This window comes from Myxocyprinus asiaticus, chromosome 39, assembly GCF_019703515.2.
Source record: "Myxocyprinus asiaticus isolate MX2 ecotype Aquarium Trade chromosome 39, UBuf_Myxa_2, whole genome shotgun sequence".
NCBI lineage: Eukaryota > Metazoa > Chordata > Actinopteri > Cypriniformes > Catostomidae > Myxocyprinus > Myxocyprinus asiaticus.
In genome coordinates, this window is record NC_059382.1 from 1,369,075 (window position 1) to 1,391,700 (window position 22,626).

The following is a 22,626-nucleotide window of genomic DNA, read 5'->3' on the forward strand; positions in this document are numbered from 1 at the left end:
AGTTTAGTTTTTACATCATGTTTTTATCATCTCTGCCATCAGAGAGAGAGAGAGACAGAGAGAGAGAGTTGTAGATAGAGTGATGGCACAGAAACTGATGGAGTTTCATGATGAAGGTCTCTCGAGGGACCGTTGACATTTCAGACACAGAATGAACAGATGAATGAATGATATCATGTGTTGGCAGATACAGTATGATTAAGGGATGATGCCCTGAAGAACAACTGTAATGAATGGAGAGAGCAAGAGTGATCATGTGTCTCGGTTTACTTGACTCTACTGTAGGGACAAGTTTCTAGAAGTCTCGTTGTCTATAATCTATAATCACTAACAGTGTGTCTGTGTGTGTCATTCACAGTGAATCTGGCTTTCTTTGCTGCTCTTTCTTCTTTCTGTATGGCTCAGTCTTGTCTTCTGTAGTCAGTGTACATAAAGTCTGGTCCATTTTGCAATATATTCTGGACAAGAAACATGCAAATAGACCGGAAGAGACCGACTGACTGACGAATGTAAAGTGACCAGCCACAGTTTGCTATTTTCTGTGATCTTTAAACATAAAATGTTACATAATGATTTACACCATCTATCAGAATTCTTCATTCTGATTGGCTGGAATGCATGCGTTAAATGAACTGGTAGTTCCAAGCAAGCATGTCCTTTTACACCCTAATAAAATTTTATTATCATCAGCAAGCTAACTGTATCATATGAACAGTATCAAAATAAAAGTTCCTCAAGAAATATGTATAAATGAACCTGGAGTCGTCCATTTTCCTGTTTGTTTCTCTATTTTCCACATTTTGAAAACACTGATGGATAATAACAAATGATTTTCATCATGTTGAAGGATAAAATATAAGAAAGAAACATTTGCAATGGCACGTTAATCAGGGGCACCTGCAAGATTTCATCTCATGGTGCACACATAAACCTAGCCAAGTAAAGACGTGTACGCTTATTGTGTTCAATGTGATGCATTTTTACATCTTGAGTATGTGTAGCATTCATGTAACTATTGGAAGAATAAAAATGGCTTAACTCTGTAAAACCTAAAACCAAAAGCAGAATATAGAGCACAGCTGTGCTCAAGGAGATCTGTGTGTGTGTGTGTGTGTGTGTGTGTGTGTGAATGTGTGTGTGTGTGTTTGTGTATGTGTGAGTGTGTGTCTGTATGTGTGTGTGTGTGTGTCTGTATGTGTGAGTGTGTGTGTGTATGGGTGAGTGTGTGTCTGTGTGTGTGTGTGTGTGTGTGTGTGTGTGTGTGTGTGTGTGCATGGGTGAGTGTGTGTCTGTATGGGTGAGTGTGTGTCTGTATGGGTGAGTGTGTGTCTGTATGGGTGAGTGTGAGTGTGTGTGTGTGTGTGTGTCTGTATGTGTGAGTGTGTGTCTGTATGTGTGAGTGTGTGTGTGTATGGGTGAGTGTGTGTCTGTCTGTGTGAGTGTGTGTGTGCATGGGTGAGTGTGTGTCTGTATGGGTGAGTGTGTGTCTGTATGGGTGAGTGTGAGTGTGTGTGTGTCTGTATGTGTGTGTGTGTGTGTGTGTATGGGTGAATGTGTGTCTGTATGGGTGAGTGTGTGTCTGTATGGGTGAGTGTGAGTGTGTCTGTATGTGTGAGTGTGTGTGTGTAGGTGTGAGTGTGTGTCTGTATGTGTGTGTGAGTGTGTGTCTGTATGTGTGAGTGTGTGTCTGTATGGGTGAGTGTGACTGTCTGTGTGTGTGTCTGTGTGTGTGTATGGGTGTGTCTGCATGTGTGAGTGTGTGTCTGTATGGGTGAGTGTGAGTGTGTCTGTGTGTGTGTGTGTGTGTGTCTGTATGTGTGAGTGTGTGTCTGTATGGGTGAGTGTGAGTGTCTGTGGGTGTGTGTGTGTGTGTGTGTGTGTGTCTGTGTGTGTGAGTGTGTGTCTGTATGGGTGAGTGTGAGTGTGTCTGTGTGTGCATGTCTCTGTGTGTGTGTGTGAGTGTGTGTCTGTATGTGTGTGTGTGTGTTGGTGTGTGTCTGTGTGTGTTTGTGTGTGTGTTTTACAAAGCTCTCTGCTGTTTCCTCTTCAGTAAATTGAAAGGGGGATCAGTGCTTTTGAATTGATCCCTGCTGCTTTCAGTTAATGACGATCTGCCGAGAGAGAGAGAGGCAGATAAATTGCAGGAATGGACCCTTTTCACATTTCCAGGTTTGGAATGCAAATGTAAACTATAGCAGGTTAAAACGCACCCCTGGCGTATAAATTATGTTTCAATAAATAAATGAAGAAAGAAATAGATTTGGCAGCAGCTACTGTATTTGAATCTGTATATACATAACCATTTGTAAAGTGCAGTTAATTCTTGTTAACACTACTAAACAATTTAATACCACAATGTGCATTTGCATTTAACCCGCAGTGACCCAGCACAGCAGCAACATTTGTTTACAGCAATTAACCATTGCTAATGTTTTATTAAAAAGTGTTACAAAACATACACATAACCGTAGCTGACACTCAGAATGGTATCACATATTTTTGTGAACAACTTGCCTGTTGAATATTGACAACTTGTTAAAGTCTCACAAAAGTCTGTCATACAAAATTCACCCCGAAACAAAATATGGGAAACACTTTACAATAAGGTTCCATTCGTTAAGAGTAGTAAATGCATTAGATATCATAAACAATTAACAATATACTTTATACAGCATTTAATGATCTTGATTAATGTTAGTTAATAAAAATACAATTGTTCATTGTTAGTTCATGTTAACTAATGCTAACAAATGGAATCTTATTGAAAAGTGATACCAAAATATGCTTAAAAATTCATATATATATATATATATATATATATATATACAGTATATATATTGCCTTAGCATTATAACTTACATGAGTTCTGTTATCACTAATAAACTGTAATATACTGTAATATACTGTAAACTGCAGCATATTTGCCTTTGTATCACTTTTTTAAAATAAATAACTTTCAAATATTAATTATATCAACACTGTTGCTGTGTCAGTAAACTCTGTGCCTTTGTAAAACTAAATTGTTTGTAATCATGTAATTGTTATTGCTGTGCTACTGTCGGTAACAGTTGTGCTGCCGTTAGCAGTATTAAAGTATCTAATAATGGGTCAGAATGAAGATGGGTTTTGTGTTTAAATGTCACACTTAATTTTTGAGCAAATGTATAACACAAGTTTATACACATGGCAATATGATGCAATCAGTATTGTTTAAAACAACAACATTTGTTTTAACAGTCACTGTGTAAGTGCATTATGCATTCATTTTAAACAAATATACTCAACACAGGTCTCTCTAGCAAGTCAGTCCACTGTTGGGCATCTTTGGGACGCTCTCGGGAGGTTATGTCCAGCAGGTGAACTGAAAGAGTTTGTTTCTCCCAATTTGGAATGCCCAATTCCCAATGTGCTCTAAGTCCTCGTGGCGGCGTAGTGACTCGCCTCAATCCGGGTGGGGAGGACGAATCTCAGTTGCCTCCGCATCTGAGACCGTCAATCCGCGCATCTTATCACGTGACTTGTTGAGTGCGTTACCGTGGAGACATAGCACGTGTGGAGGCTTCACGCTATTCTCCGCAGCATCTACGCACAACTCACCACACGCCCCACCGAGAGCGAGAACCACATTATAGCGACCACGAGGAGGTTACCCCATGTGACTCTACCCTCCCTAGCAACCGGGTCAATTTGGTTGCTTAGGAGACCTGGCTGGAGTCACTCAGCACGCCCTGGATTCAAACTCGTGACTCCATGTGTGATAGTCAGCGTCAGTACTCGCTAAGCTACCCAGGCCCCCGTGTTCTTTCTTGTTGAGCAAATCAACAATAAACTCGTCATCGCTGCTGCAGCTTGTGGAGAAATCCGGTTTCTTTTTTCGATCTGCTCACTAGAAAACTCATCGTTTTGCAAACTTGTCAAGTACTTCTCATCTGTCATAGGTGGAGGGCAGACCAGCTGAAAGGTGCTTTGCGCCACCTTTTGTAAAGGCGTGAATGTGCGAATGGCGGTCCTTCCGTTCGCTTTCTACATGCATGGACAATTCGTCTGCTATTCGCCTCTTATAATCACGTCACCTTTAGTGTGCAGTGGGTTTCTCTCTTGTAATCAAAGTGAAATCCCTCACAAAATATTCTGTGCCCTTTTTGGCTTTTGATTTTCCAGTTTGAGGAAGTTTCTGTATTGACACTTGAACTCCATCGCAGGAGCATTGACTGGCTTATTTAAAATGAAAATATGTCTTCAAACTCTATTTAAAGTGCCCATTGAGACTAGTGATGGCAGAAACAAATCTTTCCGAAACTTTGAGTCAATTGAACCAATTGATTCACTGTTTCGAAGCAGTCAAAACACCGCATGCTGTGTTTGTTCATCGATGGTATATGCTTCTGTTAACGCCAACCTTCTGCATTATCTCAACTTTATTGTTTAAAAATAGTGTTTGATAGCTGAATTCATGGTAAACAATTACATTACCTATGGTGCATCAGAGAAAGATCCACCAATCAGAGAACTTCAGCAAACGAAACCCGCAATATGAGCTTCAGAGGGACCGCCCATTCCCATGATGCACTGTAAATGATGTAATCCAGTCACGCTTAATCTACTTATATATTTATACATATCAGGATATTTTGCAGTAAATGTAAAGTGTTTTGGATAAAATGAATAAATGTAAATGAATTGAACAATGACTCAAATGAAGTTGTGAATTGTTTTTATCATTAGGTTTATTAAACCATCCATGCAAACCCTTTCACTTAAATTAATTAGAGTTCCTGATGCTATTAAAGAGAAAGAGCCATTCTAGGAGTGTGTTGGATTATCGCCTCACTTCATTCGGTTTGTATAACTGTGAATATTACAGCATTACTATGGAAAATTATCTAGTTATTACTATTATAAAAACAGCTGAGTTACTGTCACACTACTGAAAGGCGTTTCTAAGTTAGTAGCATCACATAGTTCATGCTGGTTTGTTTTCTAAATGCGTCTTTCTCTCTGTGATTCACTCTGGTTTGCTGCTTTACGACTGTTTCTGCGATCGATTTCCTGGGTTAATTGAAAACACTAATGAGCCGTGCTGACTAGTTCAACTTGCAGGAGGTCAAAGGTCAAAGCCAATCCCCCAAAAGCTTCAAAGAGAGATGAGTGTGTGCAAGAGTCTTCAAAGGCACAAAACGAGAGAAATGGAGACAGCGGAGACAACAACATTAATTGCTTTAATGGTGTGACATTTCTGGAGCCGCGGGGTTAAAGTCATCATAGCTGTTCTTCCAGAGGCTTCATTAACCTTTGACCTTTCAGATGGTGTGCTGACATGATGACTGATTTATTTATTAATTTATTTGTTTATTTATCTGCGTGTCTGTTTTATTATTTTCCCAGGATGCATTGCTGCAATTGGCCTCCGTTGTCGACGTCAACAGTCTGCAGGCGACTGTTAAAGATGTGCTGCGAGCCGTCCTGCCAAACGTGGTATGAAACACATACACACACACACACACACACACACACAGACAAACACACACACACACACACACAGACACACACACACTCTCACACACACACACTCACACACAAACTCTCTCACACACACTACACTCACACACACTCACACACACACACCTCCCACTCAACCTACTACATCACACACACACTCCATACTCATTTCATATTAAATTTCATATTACTGAAATGTTTCATGTGTAATCACATTTAAACATGGCCTGCTAAGTTTTTAATATTCATCAATAAATTAAAACAAATGAATGCAATTAAAGCACGATTGTTGCGTTACAGCGCATTAATAGCTTTACCGTGTTTCGATCTGTCAGTTGAGGTGTTTAATCCCAGATGAAAGTGTTCAGCTGTTCTTTCTGTTAACGAGTTTCTCGTCATTATTATTACCTCACATCTGATGAGTGTGTTCAAAGATCATTGACAAATATGATAGTCCGAGGTTATAAAAATGACAAAAAGTGTCAAATCTAGTTTAAAACACACAGAAATTGAATCTTTGTGTCCATGCTGGTTTCACAAATTAAAAACAAACAAACATGTAAATCATGTTCTTATATATATTTGTATTAAAGTAAAAAGTATTCAAATTAAAATACTTTCCTTGCACGTTGTATACATGTGAGTTTACACAACTTAATCATTAATTTAAAAAACATTTTCAAATATACTTAAAACAGACTATTTTTTTAATACAAGTAAAATGTTACCTTAAACAATATTTTGTAATAACTTATTATTATTTTTATTTTAAGTGTTTTTTGATGTTGTTGTTGTTGTTGTTTACATATATCATGAATATCAAGAGGTTTTCTCAGTATGACTTTTTATAAAAATGACAAAATATCTGATATATTTTTTAATGCTTTACACAATCATGAGGGTCTAAAGAGGTCCTCACTATTTTATTTATTTATTATTTATTTATTTATATGTTGGTTACACTACATGACTTTGATTTGGTGGACAAAATTATTTTCAAATATTAATCGTATTTAAAAGCAAAATTGCTTCACTGTTTATTTTTCAAAGGAAAATTAACAAAATATTATTACAAACTACTCATGCCAAAAATGTATTTTATTTTAAGACTTTCAGCTTTTTATGAGACTTTGATTGATTGATTTATTTATTTTACTGTCTCTGGACGGTTCCACCACATTATTAGTATTTTTTAAATTTAAGCCCAAGAAAAAAAATATTAAAATTACTTTGAAGTCAGAAGATGAAAACATGCTCATCATATTAGAGGTGTGTTCAAGTTTCTGTTTTGTGTGAATTGTGCATTTCTGATTAATTTAATAGATATGGGTGAAAAGATAATTAGCATCACTTCATGACCCTCAAACATTTTGGTAATGAGATGAACTCTTTTAGTGTCTTGGTATGGAGAGATATTTGAAAGGGATAGTTCACCCAAAAATCTGTCATCATTTAATCACCCTCATGTTGTTCTAAACCCTCATGACTTTCTCCATTGGAAAACAAAAGGAGATATTAGACACTGTTCAGCTGTTCAGAGTCGAGTCTCCAGTGTGCATTCGAAATCAGTCACTTATGAGGTTGCATTTCAGGGAGGATGCTGCCTGAGTAGGCAGTAGACAGCAAGGCAGCTGCTAGGTTTTGTAACAGAGCTAAATTCTGTTATTAAAAGTGAACGAGTTTCTGACAAATTATCCGGTTTGGCACATCCCTAAGCATCTGATCGCCACGGAAACGAGCGAGAGAGGGAGACAGAAAGAGACAGGTGGAGTTGAAATGAGACGACAGCTCCTCACTTGCGTTTATCTGCCACACACACACACACACACACTGACAGGCCGGCAGCAGTGACATTCTGTAAGTAGCACTGGAGTTCGCCCGAGTCTAATTAGGGTTGTGCTGCACTATCAGCATAGCGATTAACAGAGCCTGTGCCATGACGACGGTACTTTGCATTTGATTAACCTCACTGAGTGTCAAACTCAAGCACTGACGCGCTCAGGACGACCGGTCATGTTTGTAAATGCTCATGATCCAGTGTGTGTGTATGTAAATTACTTTGGCTCGAGGGATTTTGAAGTGTGTGTTCTGTGCTGTTGAGTGTTTGACGCAGAGCTCTTGTGTGTTTTCCCAGGAGTGTGTGTTCATGTATCTGTTGGAGGCGGAGTCTCGACTGCACTGTGAAGATCCGCCCCATGAGGTCCCAGCCAAGGGCAAGCTCAGGTAAGGGGTGGGGCTTATGCTAATCACCTGGGTGTGCATCTTTATTAATTCATTATCAATGGTTAGTTTGTATGTTGAACGTAGTGCATTGTTAATATAGTATAGTAGATCATCCAAGTATTCAGTGCATACACACTGCACAGCGCAGAAATAATATAAGCAGAATGTAGTACAGCGCTCCAAATAGTGATGTTGTCAAACTTAAGCTGTTTTGTGTCGGGGTTTTTTTTCTGATTATCTCACAGATAAGAGAGAGAGAATAATGTAGCATGTCAATCACGTTTGACGTCCGAACTCTGCTCGTGTAGCTCTCAGGATATCTTCATGCATTTTTGTCATTAATGTTCGTAGGGTTGACCTATCGAAATGAAAGCAGCCATGTCACCCTGTAGCTCAAGACCGGTTGCCCACTGAAGCTAAGCAGGGCTGAGTCTGGCCAGTACCTGGATGGGAGACCTCCTGGGGAAACTAAGGTTGCTGCTGGAAGAGGTGTTAGGGAGGCCAGCAGGGGGTGTTCACCCTGTGGTCTGTGCAGGTCCTAATGCCCCAGTATAGTGACGGGGACACTATACTGTAAAAAGGCACTGTCCTTCGGCTGAGGTGTTAATCCGAGGCCCTGACTGTCTGTGGTCATTAAAAATCCCAGAGCACTTTTTGTTAAGAGTAGGGGTGTATCCCTGGTGTCCTGGCCAAAATCCCCCAATTGGCCCTTCTCAATCATGGCCTCCTAATAATCCCTATCCATTAATTGACCGTATCACTCTACTCTCTCCTCTCCACCAATAGCTGGTGTGTGGTGAGTGTACTAGAGTACTATGGCTGCCATCACATCATCCAGGTGGATGCTGCACACTGGTGGTGGTTGAGGAGAGTCCCCCTATATTATGTAATGCTTTTTGAGTGCCTAGAAAAGCACTATATAAATGTATGGAATTATTATTATTATTATTAATTGATGTTTGAGTGTACAAAACCCAGTGAGGAAAGAACTGTTCCCACTGTGTGTGTGTTTAATCAGTGTAGCTGCTTGGAATGTCAAAAGCACCTGCACTTTGGTACCAAATCATTATTGGGAAAAAATGTATAAATAGATACAGTGTATCTGTAGTATCACACACACTCTCTCTCTCTCTCACACACACACACACTTCTGTTGGTGTGACCGAACTGTGTTGTCTTTTTCATTCCACTAATGGTTAATGACAACCTGTCAATCACATATACAGGCACTGCCTTCCTGATCCGCCCACTTCTTCCTGTCTTTAATTAATTGGCCACCTCCAGTGATTGACAGTTATATTTTGGGTTGCCTAGGGAAACCACATCCTGCCTTCAGTACAGTTTGAATGTGTTGAACAGTACATCACTGATATAAATATGCATATGCAGCTGAAGCTTATTAAACTGAAGAGGTTTCAGGGAGTTTTTACAGTGGAAATGTTTCATTATGAGCTCTGGAGTTGCTTTATAGCAGGGGTGTCAAACTCAGTTCCTGGAGGGCCGCAGCACTGCAGAGTTTAGTTCTAGCCCTGCTCTAAAATGCCTCCTTGTAATCTTCAAGCACTCCTGAAGACCTTGATTAGCTGCTTCAGGTGTGTTTAATTAAGGTTGGAGCTAAACTCTGCTGGACTGTGGCCCTCCGGGAACCGAGTTTGACACCCCTGCTTTATAGAAATCATGAAGTATTCATTAAATGAGCGCGCTTCAAAGGGGCATTTTTTGGATGTTAATATACATGCATCTCAGTTTAATGTTCGGAGTCTACTATAAGTAATTCGTTAAAGTAAGTGTTGCACTGTCAAAACATTTCTCTGTTTGTTTGAGCAGTCTAAAATATCAACTTTTGACCAGTGGTGAGAGTTTGGGGTGGGACTACCTGTTTGGCCAGTGAAAGGTGAGGTAGGTTGCCCTAGCAGAACACCAGCAGTGAGTTTTGCATGGGTGAACACCTATCACATTTATTGTTACAATGCTGTTTGGTGCAGCTAATGTCACAAATTATACTTCCGTAGTAAAAATGGGTTTAAAAACACAAATACACAAACGCACGCATGCTTCTATATTTAAACAGATGTAGCCTATGAATGGTGGAGGGTAAATCAAGCAGATATCTGTGAGATGAGCGTCTAAGCGGCTCTCAGCGACATTCCCGGGGATTATCCGTCCGGTCCGACCTTCTCCAGCGGGTACTTGAGCTCAACAATCATCCGCTGGCTCTACTCTCTCTCGCTCATGCTCCGCTGTGGCTCTCTAAGATGTAAATATTTGATATCTGATGACCAGAGCATCTGTAATGCCTGAGGGGGTCGAGATCTTCACACCAGCACGACACAAAAACAATTTAATCTTAGTCTTGTGCTTTATTTTCATAATAGCAACACAGACAGCCCATTTCACATCAACAGCTGCTGTAGGAAAGGATTCTCACTTCTCAGGAAAATGCAGTTCATGGCAGAAAATGTCAGAAAAAGGTTTATTTTAGATCATTTCATTTTGAAAATGTTAGTGCTGAACTTTAAGAAATCTTATTTTCCACCTCAGAACCGAAGTAATTGGGCCGTAACAGCCACAGACATCGAGGGACCAAAGTAGACGAATGCAGCCAATATTCAAGAGTACTTGTCAAGTGTGTTGTAAACCGGTTCATAAATATCAGAACTTTTTAATTATTTAACTTTTTCTCCCCAATCTGGAATGCCCAATTCCCAATCCGCTCTAAGTCCTCGTGGTGGCGTAGTGACTCAATCCGGGTGGCGAAGGACGAATCTCAGTTACCTCCACGTCTGAGACCATCAATCCGCGCATCTTATCATGTGACTTGTTGAGCGCGTTACCGTGGAGACGTAGCGCATGTGGAGGCTTCACGCTATTCTCCGCGGCATCCACGCACAACTCACCACGCACCCCACCGAGAACGAGAACCACATTATAGCGACCATGAGGAGGTTACCCCATGTGACTCTACCCTCCCTAGCAACCGGGCCAATTTGGTTGCTAAGGAGACCTGACTGGAGTCACTCAGCACGCCCTGGATTCAAACTCGTGACTCCAGGTGTGATAGTCAGCGTCTTTACTCACTGAGCTACCGAGGCCCCCCATAATTATCAGAACTGAATGATTTTAATGACTTTAAGTTCTGTTAACGGTTCTCAAACGTGCATTCTCACTGATGCGGAAGGAACAACGACCAATGTAGTCCGATTCCCGAACGAATAACTAATGTGAGTCAGTTCTTTTAATTCTACGCCATCTCCAATGTAGTCCGATTCCCAAACAAATTACTCTTCTGAGCCGTTTCTTTTAATCTTCCCCACGAAACATACTGCAGTACCTCTCGAAAGTATGACCCTCATCAGCTGGCTGTTTTCAGCGAATTAAAACGTACTGAGCCGCAAGAGATTCATGTCATCTTGTCCGACAGCGAAGTGAACCCAGAACTGTTACTGTGTTATATGTGTAAGGCTTGTGAGACTTAAATCGGTGTCATCAATTACTGGACGGTTGTTGATATGACAATGTGTAGTTACAGATATTTATAAACAATAGATGTCTTAATTAAAAAGTCTGTGTAAATGCACCTTTTGCAAATATGACATTTGGTAACAGTCTGCTGCCGTTAGTAGAACCATTAAGGATCCGGAATCAGAATTGAAATCGATACCGTTACATTCTCCGTTACGATTCCGTTACGATTCTCGTCCTTAGTTGTCAACAAACATGTGCTTTTCAATGACTGATTCTTATACTTTTACTATGTCCCCAATCCTAAATACGTGCTTACAGCCTTGTTCAGTAGCAATAGTCATTTATTATTATTATTATTTAAGCATTTTATTTAACTTTGATTGTTTGCAAAGCTTTTTGAACGCTTTATTTTCATCATTTGCATCTATCGAATCAAATCGTTTTCTTTTCTACAACAGTGTAAATTTCACCTGCTACTTCTTGAGTTCTTGAACAAAAACAGTCATGCTCATGAAGGAAATCAACAGAGATGCACGGTGATGTTTTTTTTTTTAATTCAAACCATAGATTTGAAGACCCCTTTATATAAAGGCCTATACTGTCATCAGTTACCGTGGTAACACCACGAAAAAGGCTTGAATATGTGTGCTTCACCCCAGATAATTTGTCACACTTGAACTAAAGGCTGCGACATTTCATAAAGCTGATAATTCTTTGAACAGGATATCGGAATGGAAAAGATTTATGGTCTTCACACATACAGAATTCAATTATTTAGTGTGTGAATGTGTGTGTTTGTGCACATATATGCATGCACAGGCCTATGAGAGTTTTAAAATAGCTGAAAAGATTACAGAAATTAAACTCTGTAGATGTATTTGTTAATCTCAGGAAAATGTTCAAACAATATCTGCTCATTTGCTTTTTATTCAGACCGCACGCACACTCACGCTTAATGTCCTTGGCAGCAGAAGCGTATTGAAATTTGTTTTGTTGCCATGTGATAATAACACAATTGATAAGAGGCGAAGCCTTTGATTGCGGTTATTTCAGGATAAAAACACACACTTAACCATCATTGATCTAGCGACGGGTCACTCTGTGTGTGTGGTGTGTATGTGTGTAGTGTGAGTGTGTGTGTAGTGTGTGTGTGTGTGTAGTGTGTGTGTGTCTGTGTGAGTGTGTGTGTGTGTGTGTATGTGTGTGAGAGAGAGAGGGAGAGAGAGAGAGAGTGTGTGTGTGTGTGTGTATGTGTGTGTGTCTGTGTTTGTGTTTGTGTGTATGTGTATGAGTGTGTGTGTGTGTCTGTGTGAGTGTGTGTGTGTCTGTGTGAGTGTGTGTGTGTGTGTGTGTGTGTGTGTGTCTGTGTGTGAGAGAGAGAGGGAGAGAGAGTGTGTGTGTGTGTGTGTGTGTCTATGTGTGTGTGTCTATGTGTGTGAGTGTGTGTGTGTGTGTATGTGTCTTTGTGTCTGTCTGTGGGTGTGTCTGTGTGTGTGTGTGCGCGTGTTTGTGTGTGTGTCTGTCTGTCTGTGTGTGTGTGTGTGTGTGTGTCTGTCTGTGTGTGTGTGTGTGTGTGTGTGTGTGTGCGTGTTTGTGTGTGTGTCTGTCTGTGTGTGTGTGTGTGTGTGTGTGTTTTAGAGAAACAAATGCACACAATAACAGAGGGCTGATCCTTTGAATGCCATTAGACTGTGTTTATGTGCAGGTGTTCAGCGTAAAGCCATTTATCACACATAGAGCGATAGACCAGCTTTCATCATCCCATTAACATGAGAAGAACAACATTTACATGAGACCAGAGGAAGACAGAGGGAACAAAGAAACTGATAAGGCTGAAGAAAGACAGAAACATGAAAGAGAGAGAGAGAGACAGGTGCATGAATGTAAACTTCTGTATGTGATGATAAACCAACTTGTCATTATTTGTCAGTGATCTGCAGAGATATTAAAGGAATAGTTCAGCCAAAAATACAAGTTCTGTCATCATTTACTCACCCTCATGTTGTTCCAAACCTGTATGACTTTCTTCTGTGATGTGAGGCTGAATGTGCATGCTGTTTGGACAAAAGAAACGGCACAAAAGCAGCTTCCAAACATCATAAAAGTATCCATATGACAAATGCACAATGTGTTCCAAGTCTTCTAAAGTCAAACAATAGCTCTGAGGAAGGAACAGACCCAAATTACAGTTATTATTCACTGATAATCTTCCTCTCTGCTGTAACTATTACATCTGATTCTGCATATTCAAACAAACTTGTGCATCACAATCAGTTAAGAGACAAATGAGAACAAATGGTGTTTGGCATCATTCTGTCTAACATCTTCATAGGAAAGAAAGTCATGCAAGTTTGGAACAACATGAGATGATGTGCATCAAATAAAATGTCCGACTCCTTTGTCTTTCTAAAGCAGATTTCATAGCTAACATTTCATGCATCCTAAATGCACACAATAAAATCTGATTTTCACACTTTTTGCATGCTTTGTCCAAATTACAGCTTGATTGGAAATTACGGCCAATAAAAAGTGATATTTCCCTTGATTTATATTTATTTTGTCTCCTATTTCATCTCAAGCATGCTCTTCACTGACACTTTTGTCCTCTTTGTTAGCTTTGCAGGTGTTCAATTGTCAACAAAGAGTTCTCCTAGCAAGCAAATCATGTAGGATAAACGATGCTATAAAATGCTGTTTTGCAGCTGCACGATTATCCACAGATTATTTACCGTTCTTCACATCTCTGCAAACATTTGCTAAACAGATTTATTATCATGCAATGTAGGTACATTGATTTGTTTATTCATTTCATTTGCCAAAAAGTGAATGTTTATCATCTCAAAGTGTGCCTTTATTACAAGTGTGGATTTTCCACGAGGTGCCGTTCTATTGCAGTTTTGCAGTTTTGTCTGTGTGTCATTCTGCATTCTGTAGATCAGTTGTTGTGCATTTAGTTTCTATCGTTTAATTCACCTAAATATAACATGAGTTGTGTGTGTGTGTCTGTCCAGTGTCTAATCACACTACATATTCAAGTTGTCATGGAAACTGGTTTGTAGTTAGCTGTATGTGGGTGAGACAGCTGTCACTCTCTCTCTCTCTCTCTCTCTCTCTCTCTCTCTCTCTCTCTCTCCACATCGACTGAAGAATGCTCTGGAAATCTGGAAACTTTTCTCTGCAGAACAGATAAACAGCAGTGATTCCAGATTATAACACACACATAGACACACACACACACACACACACACACAGAGAGAGAGAGAGAGAGAGAGAGAGAGAGAGAGAGAGACATCCGTCCAGTATCAAACTCTGTTCATATGTTACTAAGGATTAATAATTACACTGGATAGAGTATTTGTAAAGCATTAGTTTATAGTTAATTGATCATTTATAAACTGTTACAATGTTACTACATTAATACATTTTTAGGCTACATATAAATAGAATGTTATTCATTTTTGTTCACTGAAGCAAATGATTTATTATTGTTTAATTCATATATAAGCAGTTTGATCATGTCTTATTTTTATCCTTAGTAAACAACTTAATAATCATACAAAACCGATGTATTTTTGTTGATGCAAACCGGAGGTAAAGAAGTGTTTAAGAACATTAACAAGGCATACATTCTTAGTTAAGAAAGACATTATATATGCATTTATATTTTTTAATAAATTGGTTTAATTTTTGGAGGGTTTAAAGACAGAAATGTGAAGCTTATAATTGTATTAAATTCTTCTGTTAAAACTCATGTATTATTTGAACTGTAAAGTCGTTTAAATCGTCGTTTTTATGGTCTCTGTGGAGTCTTAGGGTTTACGGTGTCACGTCGTCATGGCAACAAGTTGTAAAATCGTCTATATCTTTCCACAGATGTGGTCAGTAAGTGATTTTATGACAGTAAAATCATGTTAACACACATATTGTTTATGTCTTGTGTCTATACTTTTGAAACAGTGAGTATTTTAATGTTTACAGATTATTGACCCCATTGACTTCCATTGTAAGTGTCTCACTGGAACACACATTTAAAGAAAAGGAGGAACGAGTCAAAATTAATTTTTGTGGTAATCAACATGATGACACAAATGCTGTCGATTGAGCTCAACATGTGTTGAACTCGGAATATTCCTTTAATCAAGCATTTATATAAGTCAATATGTTAATTACATATATAAGTGCATGTTGTTGTTTTGTTTTGTTTTTTATTATTACAGATTTATACCTTCTTAATGTTCTCAAACACTCCTCAAATGAAATACTTTAGTTACTGTTGGTATAGTTAACAAGTTGTTTACTAAGAATGAAAAAACATAATCAAACTGCTCATATGTGAACTTCAGAAAATATAAATGAAAAGCATACTATTTGTTTATACTCTATTAATGTATTGATAATGTGGGAACAGCAATTTATAAAAAAAAATGATATAATGCTATATGCTTTATAAATATTTTACACTGTGTAAAGTACCGAAAAGAGAGTATGTTTATTTGATTTTATTAGTGGTGTTTACTAAGTCAAGCATCACTACAGTATTACTATTGCTCATATTGATTGATATTGTTATTGATCAGGATTAAACTTCAGTTTGTGCTCCAGATGAGCAGAGATGTGCTTTAACTTTACTAACAGATCACACTTACTATTTCCACCCGAACAAAACAAAACAAAACAAAACAAACAATAAATCCCATAGATTAACATTGAAGGAGGGACTCAGAGGGCGTTGAACCTTTTAGGAAATCCACTCTTCTAGTTTTGTGTTTAAAGGGTCTCTCTGCAACTCTGCCCCGTTTGATCCGGTCAGTGCAGGTGAAATCGAAACGCTTTGATTATAAGATCAGACGTGACACACCTTTATGGGACATGAAACGAAAGCGTCATGAGAGAGAAAGAGAGAGAGATAAAGTGAGACTGCGTTCCTGTGATCGAGAAACACACACACACACACATACACACAGTCGTTGCTGTTTTCAAGGATAATCCTCTTTAAAAGTGTCCAGCAGAAGCGGTCAGACTGTGATAAGACTTATGGACCTTCAGTAAAAGACCTTCTGGTTCCAAATGCAAACTGCAGAAAGAGGCGAGATACGAGCGAGAGACGGAGAGTAAATAGGTTTTCTGCCTCTGAATGGCTCTTTCTGTTGTGCATCAATGCATGATGGGAAACCCGTCACTGAAGAGCTGCAAAGCCTTTTAAAGTCGACCAGATCAAACTCTCTGTTGCTCTCTCAGTGATGTTCTTCCCTGCAGATGCCGTCACAGATGATTTACTGTTTTAAAAATAGTGTGTGAATCAGCACACAGTGCACAATGAGAAACGCTTCAAACTGTTGTATGCTGCAGTGTTCTAGCTTGACCTCAATATGTTGCATGTTTAAAGGGAAAGTTCACCCAAGAAATAAAGTTTGGTCATCATTTACTGTCCCGCATGACTTACTTTCTTCTGTGGAGCACAAAGGGAGATGTTTAGCAGAATGTTCATGCTCCTCTTTACCATACAAGGAAATTATATGGGTGCTTCTTCAACTACAAGCACTTTCATGTCCCAGGGCTTGATTTTTATCAACATGAACATACACTATATTGCCAAAAGTATTCGCTCATCTGCCTTTAGACGCATATGAACTTAAGTGACATCCCATTCTTAATCCATAGGGATTAATATGACGTCGGCCCACCCTTTGCAGCTATAACAGCTTCAACTCTTCTGGGAAGGCTTTCCACAAGGTTTAGGAGTGTGTTTATGGGAATTTTTGACCATTCTTCCAGAAGCGCATTTGTGAGGTCAGACACTGATGTTGGACGAGAAGGCCTGGGTCGCAGTTTTCGCTCTAATTCATCCCAAAGGTGCTCTATCGGGTTGAGGTCAGGACTCTGTGCAGGCCAGTCAAGTTCTTCCACACCAAACTCGCTCATCCATGTCTTTATGGACCTTGCTTTGTGCACTGGTGCGCAGTCATGTTGGAACAGGAAGGGGCCATCCCCAAACTGTTCCCACAAAGTTGGGAGCATGGAATTGTCCAAAATCTCTTGGTATGCTGAAGCATTCAGAGTTCCTTTCACTGGAACTAAGGGGCCATGCCCAGCTCCTGAAAAACAACCCCACACCATAATCCCCCCTCCACCAAACTTCACAGCTGGCACAATGCAGTCAGACAAGTACCGTTCTCCTGGCAACCGCCAAACCCAGACTCATCCATCAGATTGCCAGATGGAGAAGCGTGATTCGTCACTCCAGAGAACGCGTCTCCACTGCTCTAGAGTCCAGTGGCGCGTGCTTTACACCACTGCATCCGACACTTTGCATTGCACTTGGTGATGTATGGCTTGGATGCAGCTGCTCGGCCATGGAAACCCATTCCATGAAGCTCTCTACGCACTGTTCTTGAGCTAATCTGAAGGCCACATGAACTTTGGAGGTCTGTAGCGATTGACTCTGCAGAAAGTTGGCGACCTCTGTGCACTATGCGCCTCAGCATCTGCTGACCCCACTCTGTCATTTTACGTGGCCTACCACTTCGTGGCTGAGTTGCTGTCATTCCCAATCGCTTCCACTTTGTTATAATACCACTGACAGTTGACTGTGGAATATTTAGTAGCGAGGAAATTTCACGACTGGACTTGTTGCACAGGTGGCATCCTATCACAGTACCACGCTGGAATTCACTGAGCTCCTGAGAGCGGCCCATTCTTTCACAAATGTTTGTAGAAGCAGTCTGCATGCCTAGGTGCTTCATTTTATACACCTGTGGCCATGGAAGTGATTGGAACACCTGAATTCAATTATTTGGATGGGTGAGCGAATACTTTTGCCAATATAGTGTATTTAACCTTGTGAACCCCGCGTCCACATGCATGGACATTAAGTTTTGGCTTCGCTATTGGCTATGCTTAATTAAAAAAAATTTTTAAACCAACTGATCTCAGTTCAAGAGACTCTAGGCTGTCATTAAAGGGTTAAACTTTCAGCGCACAGAGTCATGTGACAGAACAACATGGTGCCAATCTCAGCCGAGTTTGCACACACACACACACACACGGCAACAAAACTACATCTGGTAAGAAACCGGTTTAAGTTTTCACATTAAAATCTGTTTGAGTCGAAAGACTAGAGTCTCTAGTTTCATCTGATATGTCGTTTTAAAAATTGCATCGATTTATCGCATAACGGCACGCTGTTAAACACAGTGTCCACGTACATGGACAATAGGACTAACTTTCCTACGTTCACTGTGCATTATCACATTGAGGTTAAATGTGTTCATCCAAAAGCTGGAAAATGTTGCTTTCAGAGGCTTTATGTGGAGTTAAGGTGCATTTCAAACTGTCCTGAGACCAGTGCAGACAGACAGCACACTAGAGATTAAGTCATTCACTAAATAGGGAGCAAGTTTATCAGGTCCTACTAGTTACAAATCAAAAAGGGAAATGGAAAATTCACACAGCAGTCACACGAGGGCCTCAGGAGGTTAAACATCTTCTTTTAGTTATACGGTCTCATTAAAACTAAGTTGGGACTTTTTACCAGGCCTTCATCATATGAAGTCATGTGAAAGTTTGTGTCTCAGTCAAACTGAAATTGAGTCATCTTTCACTGAAAATCTTCCCTTTTGCTATAGCTCTCAAATGCTGTTTGCTTTGTGCATATGAAGACATCACATGTCAGCGATCACAAACACTATTGGTCCTTGCATGTCTCATAACTGATCACAGTGCACTAGTTTTAAAAATGAGTAGGTGAGATGTTAAAAATCACGGTTGATATTATTTATTACTCCAGTTGAGCATATTGCATTGTAAGATACTGTATCTCTCACTTTGTGCTTGTTGTATACTGCATGTTTTGACAAGTGTAGTTGGTCGTGTGGTTATTCCATACATACTGTAGAGAAAATTCACATACTGTTTACACAAATACAATGAGTTTTATGGTATTCTGATCACACACACAATCTTGAGGTTGATATTATTGTTCAATTGTAATTTCACATGTTAATTGATGTTGATCTTTTGTGCCGATCATTATGCCGATAATATTCACATTTTACGCTCTCTGCTCAAAGGTCTAAACCTTTAATTTACGAGTGAAGTGAAGTGTGAAGATGATGAAATGATTATCGAGTGTTTAATGTGTTCACATTTGTGTTTCAGAGACGCAGTTAACCAGCGCAGGAGAGTCCAGTGTGCTGGTTTACCGTCATCAGAACTCCACGAGAAACACATGAGTGCTCTGACCGCCCCACTAGCACCGGATAAACGAGGTGTGTGTGTGCGTGCGTGCATCAGTGTGTGTGTGTGTGTGTGTGTGTGTGTGTGTGTGTGTGTGTGTGAGTGTGTGCGTGCATCTCTGTGTGTGTGTGTGTGCGTGCATCAGTGTGTGTGTGTGTGTGTGTGTGTGTGTGTGCGTGCATCAGTGTGTATGTGTGTGTGTGTGTGTATGTGTGTGTGTGTGAGTGTGTGCGTGCGTGCATCAGTGTGTGTGTGTGTGTGTGTGTGCGTGCATCAGTGTGTGTGTGTGTGTGTGTGTGTGTGTGTGTGTGTGTGTGCGCGTGTATCTGTGTGTGTGTGTGTGTGTGTGTGTGTGCTCGCGTGCATCAGTGTGTGTGTGTGCGCGCGTGCGCCTGCATCAGTGTGTGTGTGTATGCGCGCGCGCGCGCCTGCATCAGTGTGTGTGTGTATGCGCGCGCGCGTGCATCAGTGTGTGTGTTTGTGTGTGTGTGTGTGCGTGCGTGTGCATCTGTGTGTGTGTTTGTGTGTGTGTGTGTGCGTGTGCATCTGTGTGTGTGTGTGTGTGCGCGCGCGTGCATCTGTGTGTGTGTGTGTGTGTGTGTGTGTGTGCGTGCATCAGATTGTGTGTGTGTGTGTGTGTGTGTGTGTGTGTGTGAGTGTGTGTGTATGTGATTGTGAGTGAATGTGCGTGTGCGTGCACCAGTGTGTGTGTGTGTGTGTGAGTGTGTATGTGATTGTGAGTGAGTGTGTGTGTGTGCGTCAGTGTGTGTGTGTGCGTGTGTGTGTGCATGTGCCTTCATCAGTGTGTGTGTGTGTGTGTGTGAGTGTCTGTATGTGATTGTGTGTGTGTGTGCGCGTCAATGTGTGTGTGTGTGCGTCTGTGTGTGTGTGTGTGCGTGCGTATGAGTGAATGTGCGTCAGTGTGTGTGTGTGTGTGTGTGTGTGCGTCAGTGTGTGTGTGCATCAGTGTGTGTGTTGAGGCAAAGGCAGAGTAGATAATGACAGTGAAAGTCTTACAAAGTGAGAATATTGTTCAGTTACACTGCTGAACTTGTAGCCCAGTTTCTACAGATGTTCCTTATTTTTCATCAACCTCTCTCTCTCTTTCTTTCTCTCTCTGTCTCTTTCTTCTTCCCATGGTGACTATCGCTATGTAGTACTATTTTTACATGGTAACAATGCAGCATTCAGAATCTTAGAGAGCAAAATTCAAGAAACTGTGTGTGTGTGTGTACTTACAGATGCAATTAGAATTAAAGGAATAAAATTAAAGGAATGTTCTGGGTTCAATATAACTGAAGTTCTCTGTAGTAAACACTCTTACAATGGAAGTGTATGGGGCAAGTGTACTGGAGGTTTTAAAAGCAGAAATATGAAGATTGTTCAATATAAATGTTTATAATTTGAGCGGTAAAGTGATTTATGGATAGTCTGGTGTCCGTAAGTTATTTTTACATTGTCATGAAATGAGTGAAACACTGAACATAGCTTTACACAGACAAGGCCAATAAGTGATTTTTACACATAGAGCTCTATTTTTGTGGCCGCAATAAGTACAGCTTTACACACAATGACCGTGTGCTACGTGTTATCTAATTTTCAAAAGAGTGATCATTCTAAGTGCAATTTTTGTGCTAGCACAAAGCGCAAGTGGGCATGTGTGGGAGTGTGTGTGCAAACTGTGGGTGTATTGTGTTAATGAAGTGGTATGACTTAAAGCATAGCACTGAACTCTTAAAATAGTGCCTGTAGTTTCATTCTACTTTGGAAACTGTGTAACTTTTATCCTGGTGAAATGCATTGTAACTGCATTACTGTCAACACAAGTTTAGCTTGTTTTTATAAACCGAGGGGCGAGTCTAAACGATTTTCTCTCGTGTTTATTCTAAAAGAGTTTCTTCATGTAGCTGAACTTGAATTGAACCCAGAACATTCTGGAACTTTTCTGGAACTTCTGCATTCATCTCTAATGTGTGTTTCTCTCTAGTGCTCATCATGCCGTTAGTTGACCGTGATGAGGGGATGGTTATATCTCTGATTTTGGTGAGTTCTCTCTCTCTCATTTCAGACACAATAGTGCTGTAATGATGTCTGTGATTTGCCTGTCTCTCTCTCTCCATCACTCTCTCTTCAGCACTGAAAGAATGAGTAACTCGTGAGCTTTCACACCTGTGTTTAAACAAGTTAATGAGTGTGTGTTTTGCCAGTTTCCTGCGGCAGAAGTCCTCTCTTCGGACCATCTTAAAGGGAAAATTGTTATAGCTCGTCATTTTTAACCAGCTGCCTAATGTTGCAGTTTAACAAGCAACTTTATTCCAATTAAAGTATTTATTTCTAAATGACTAATAAAACTCAATGATTTCATGGGTTTTTAAGAGGGCAGAAGAGGCGTTTTATTGTAGCGAAGAGGAGGAAAATTCATTGTTAGTGACACAGTGATATATATATATATATATATATCAGTCAGTGATAAATGGTTGTGAGAGATTATATCCGAACAAGGAAATATTTATAGATTCAGAAAACATTTGAGGAGATATAAATGGGACTTATCCATTTATCTCTCACTCTGTTCCACACTCTAGTGAGACGGCTTCTTAGAAAGCATTTTTAGGCATCATAGGTTGCTAGGTTGCAAGAATTCAGAAAATGTACAAATTGTGTGCTGTATATTTTTATGCTTGTTAGAGTATCGCATTGTTAGCTTAGCAACATGCTAATGTCAAACGCTATTGGAATCAATTGTGAGTCGAGTCTCTCAAGTGATGTTTGGATGAGTTGTTGCCCACGCTGAGCGTTCCAAATCTTAGAAGACAGCTGCCTGTGTAGATAGTAGACAGTGAAGCAGCTCGGTGAGTTTTTGGAAAAGAGCCTCTATTTCTTTTAATTTCATTCTCTTAGTATCTGTAGTATCCGATCTGTAGTGATATCTCTCATGGGAGGTGTGTGTGTGTGTGTGTGTGTGTGTGTGTGTGTGTGTGTGTGTGTGTGTCTTATGGCAGAAATAGAGAAGGTCGTTTGCTAAAGTGAATAATGAATTGTGTGATTTATTTGTCATCTCTCTCTCTCTTGACAGCTGTGCTGTAAACTGCTGACAGAACAGGACGAGCAAAACCTCACTATTCTGGAAAAACACGTAAGACACACACAACGACATACACAAACTTACACACTAATCCAGAGAAAGAGACAAATGAGCCAAAC

General features: G+C 40.1%; 1 protein-coding gene across 5 annotated transcripts in view; it reads left to right on the top strand.

Annotated features, from left to right (window-relative positions):
- The window catches only part of LOC127430055 (cGMP-dependent 3',5'-cyclic phosphodiesterase-like), a 196,509-nt gene that overhangs the window by 132,984 nt on the left and 40,899 nt on the right, over positions 1-22,626 (top strand). For all 5 annotated transcript variants that reach the window (XM_051679492.1, XM_051679494.1, XM_051679496.1 and 2 more), the window contains 5 exons: positions 5,386-5,475; positions 7,634-7,722; positions 19,345-19,454; positions 21,410-21,465; positions 22,499-22,558. In XM_051679492.1, the coding sequence (XP_051535452.1) occupies positions 5,386-5,475; positions 7,634-7,722; positions 19,345-19,454; positions 21,410-21,465; positions 22,499-22,558 (405 nt within the window). The remainder of the gene's footprint in view (positions 1-5,385; positions 5,476-7,633; positions 7,723-19,344; positions 19,455-21,409; positions 21,466-22,498; positions 22,559-22,626) is intronic.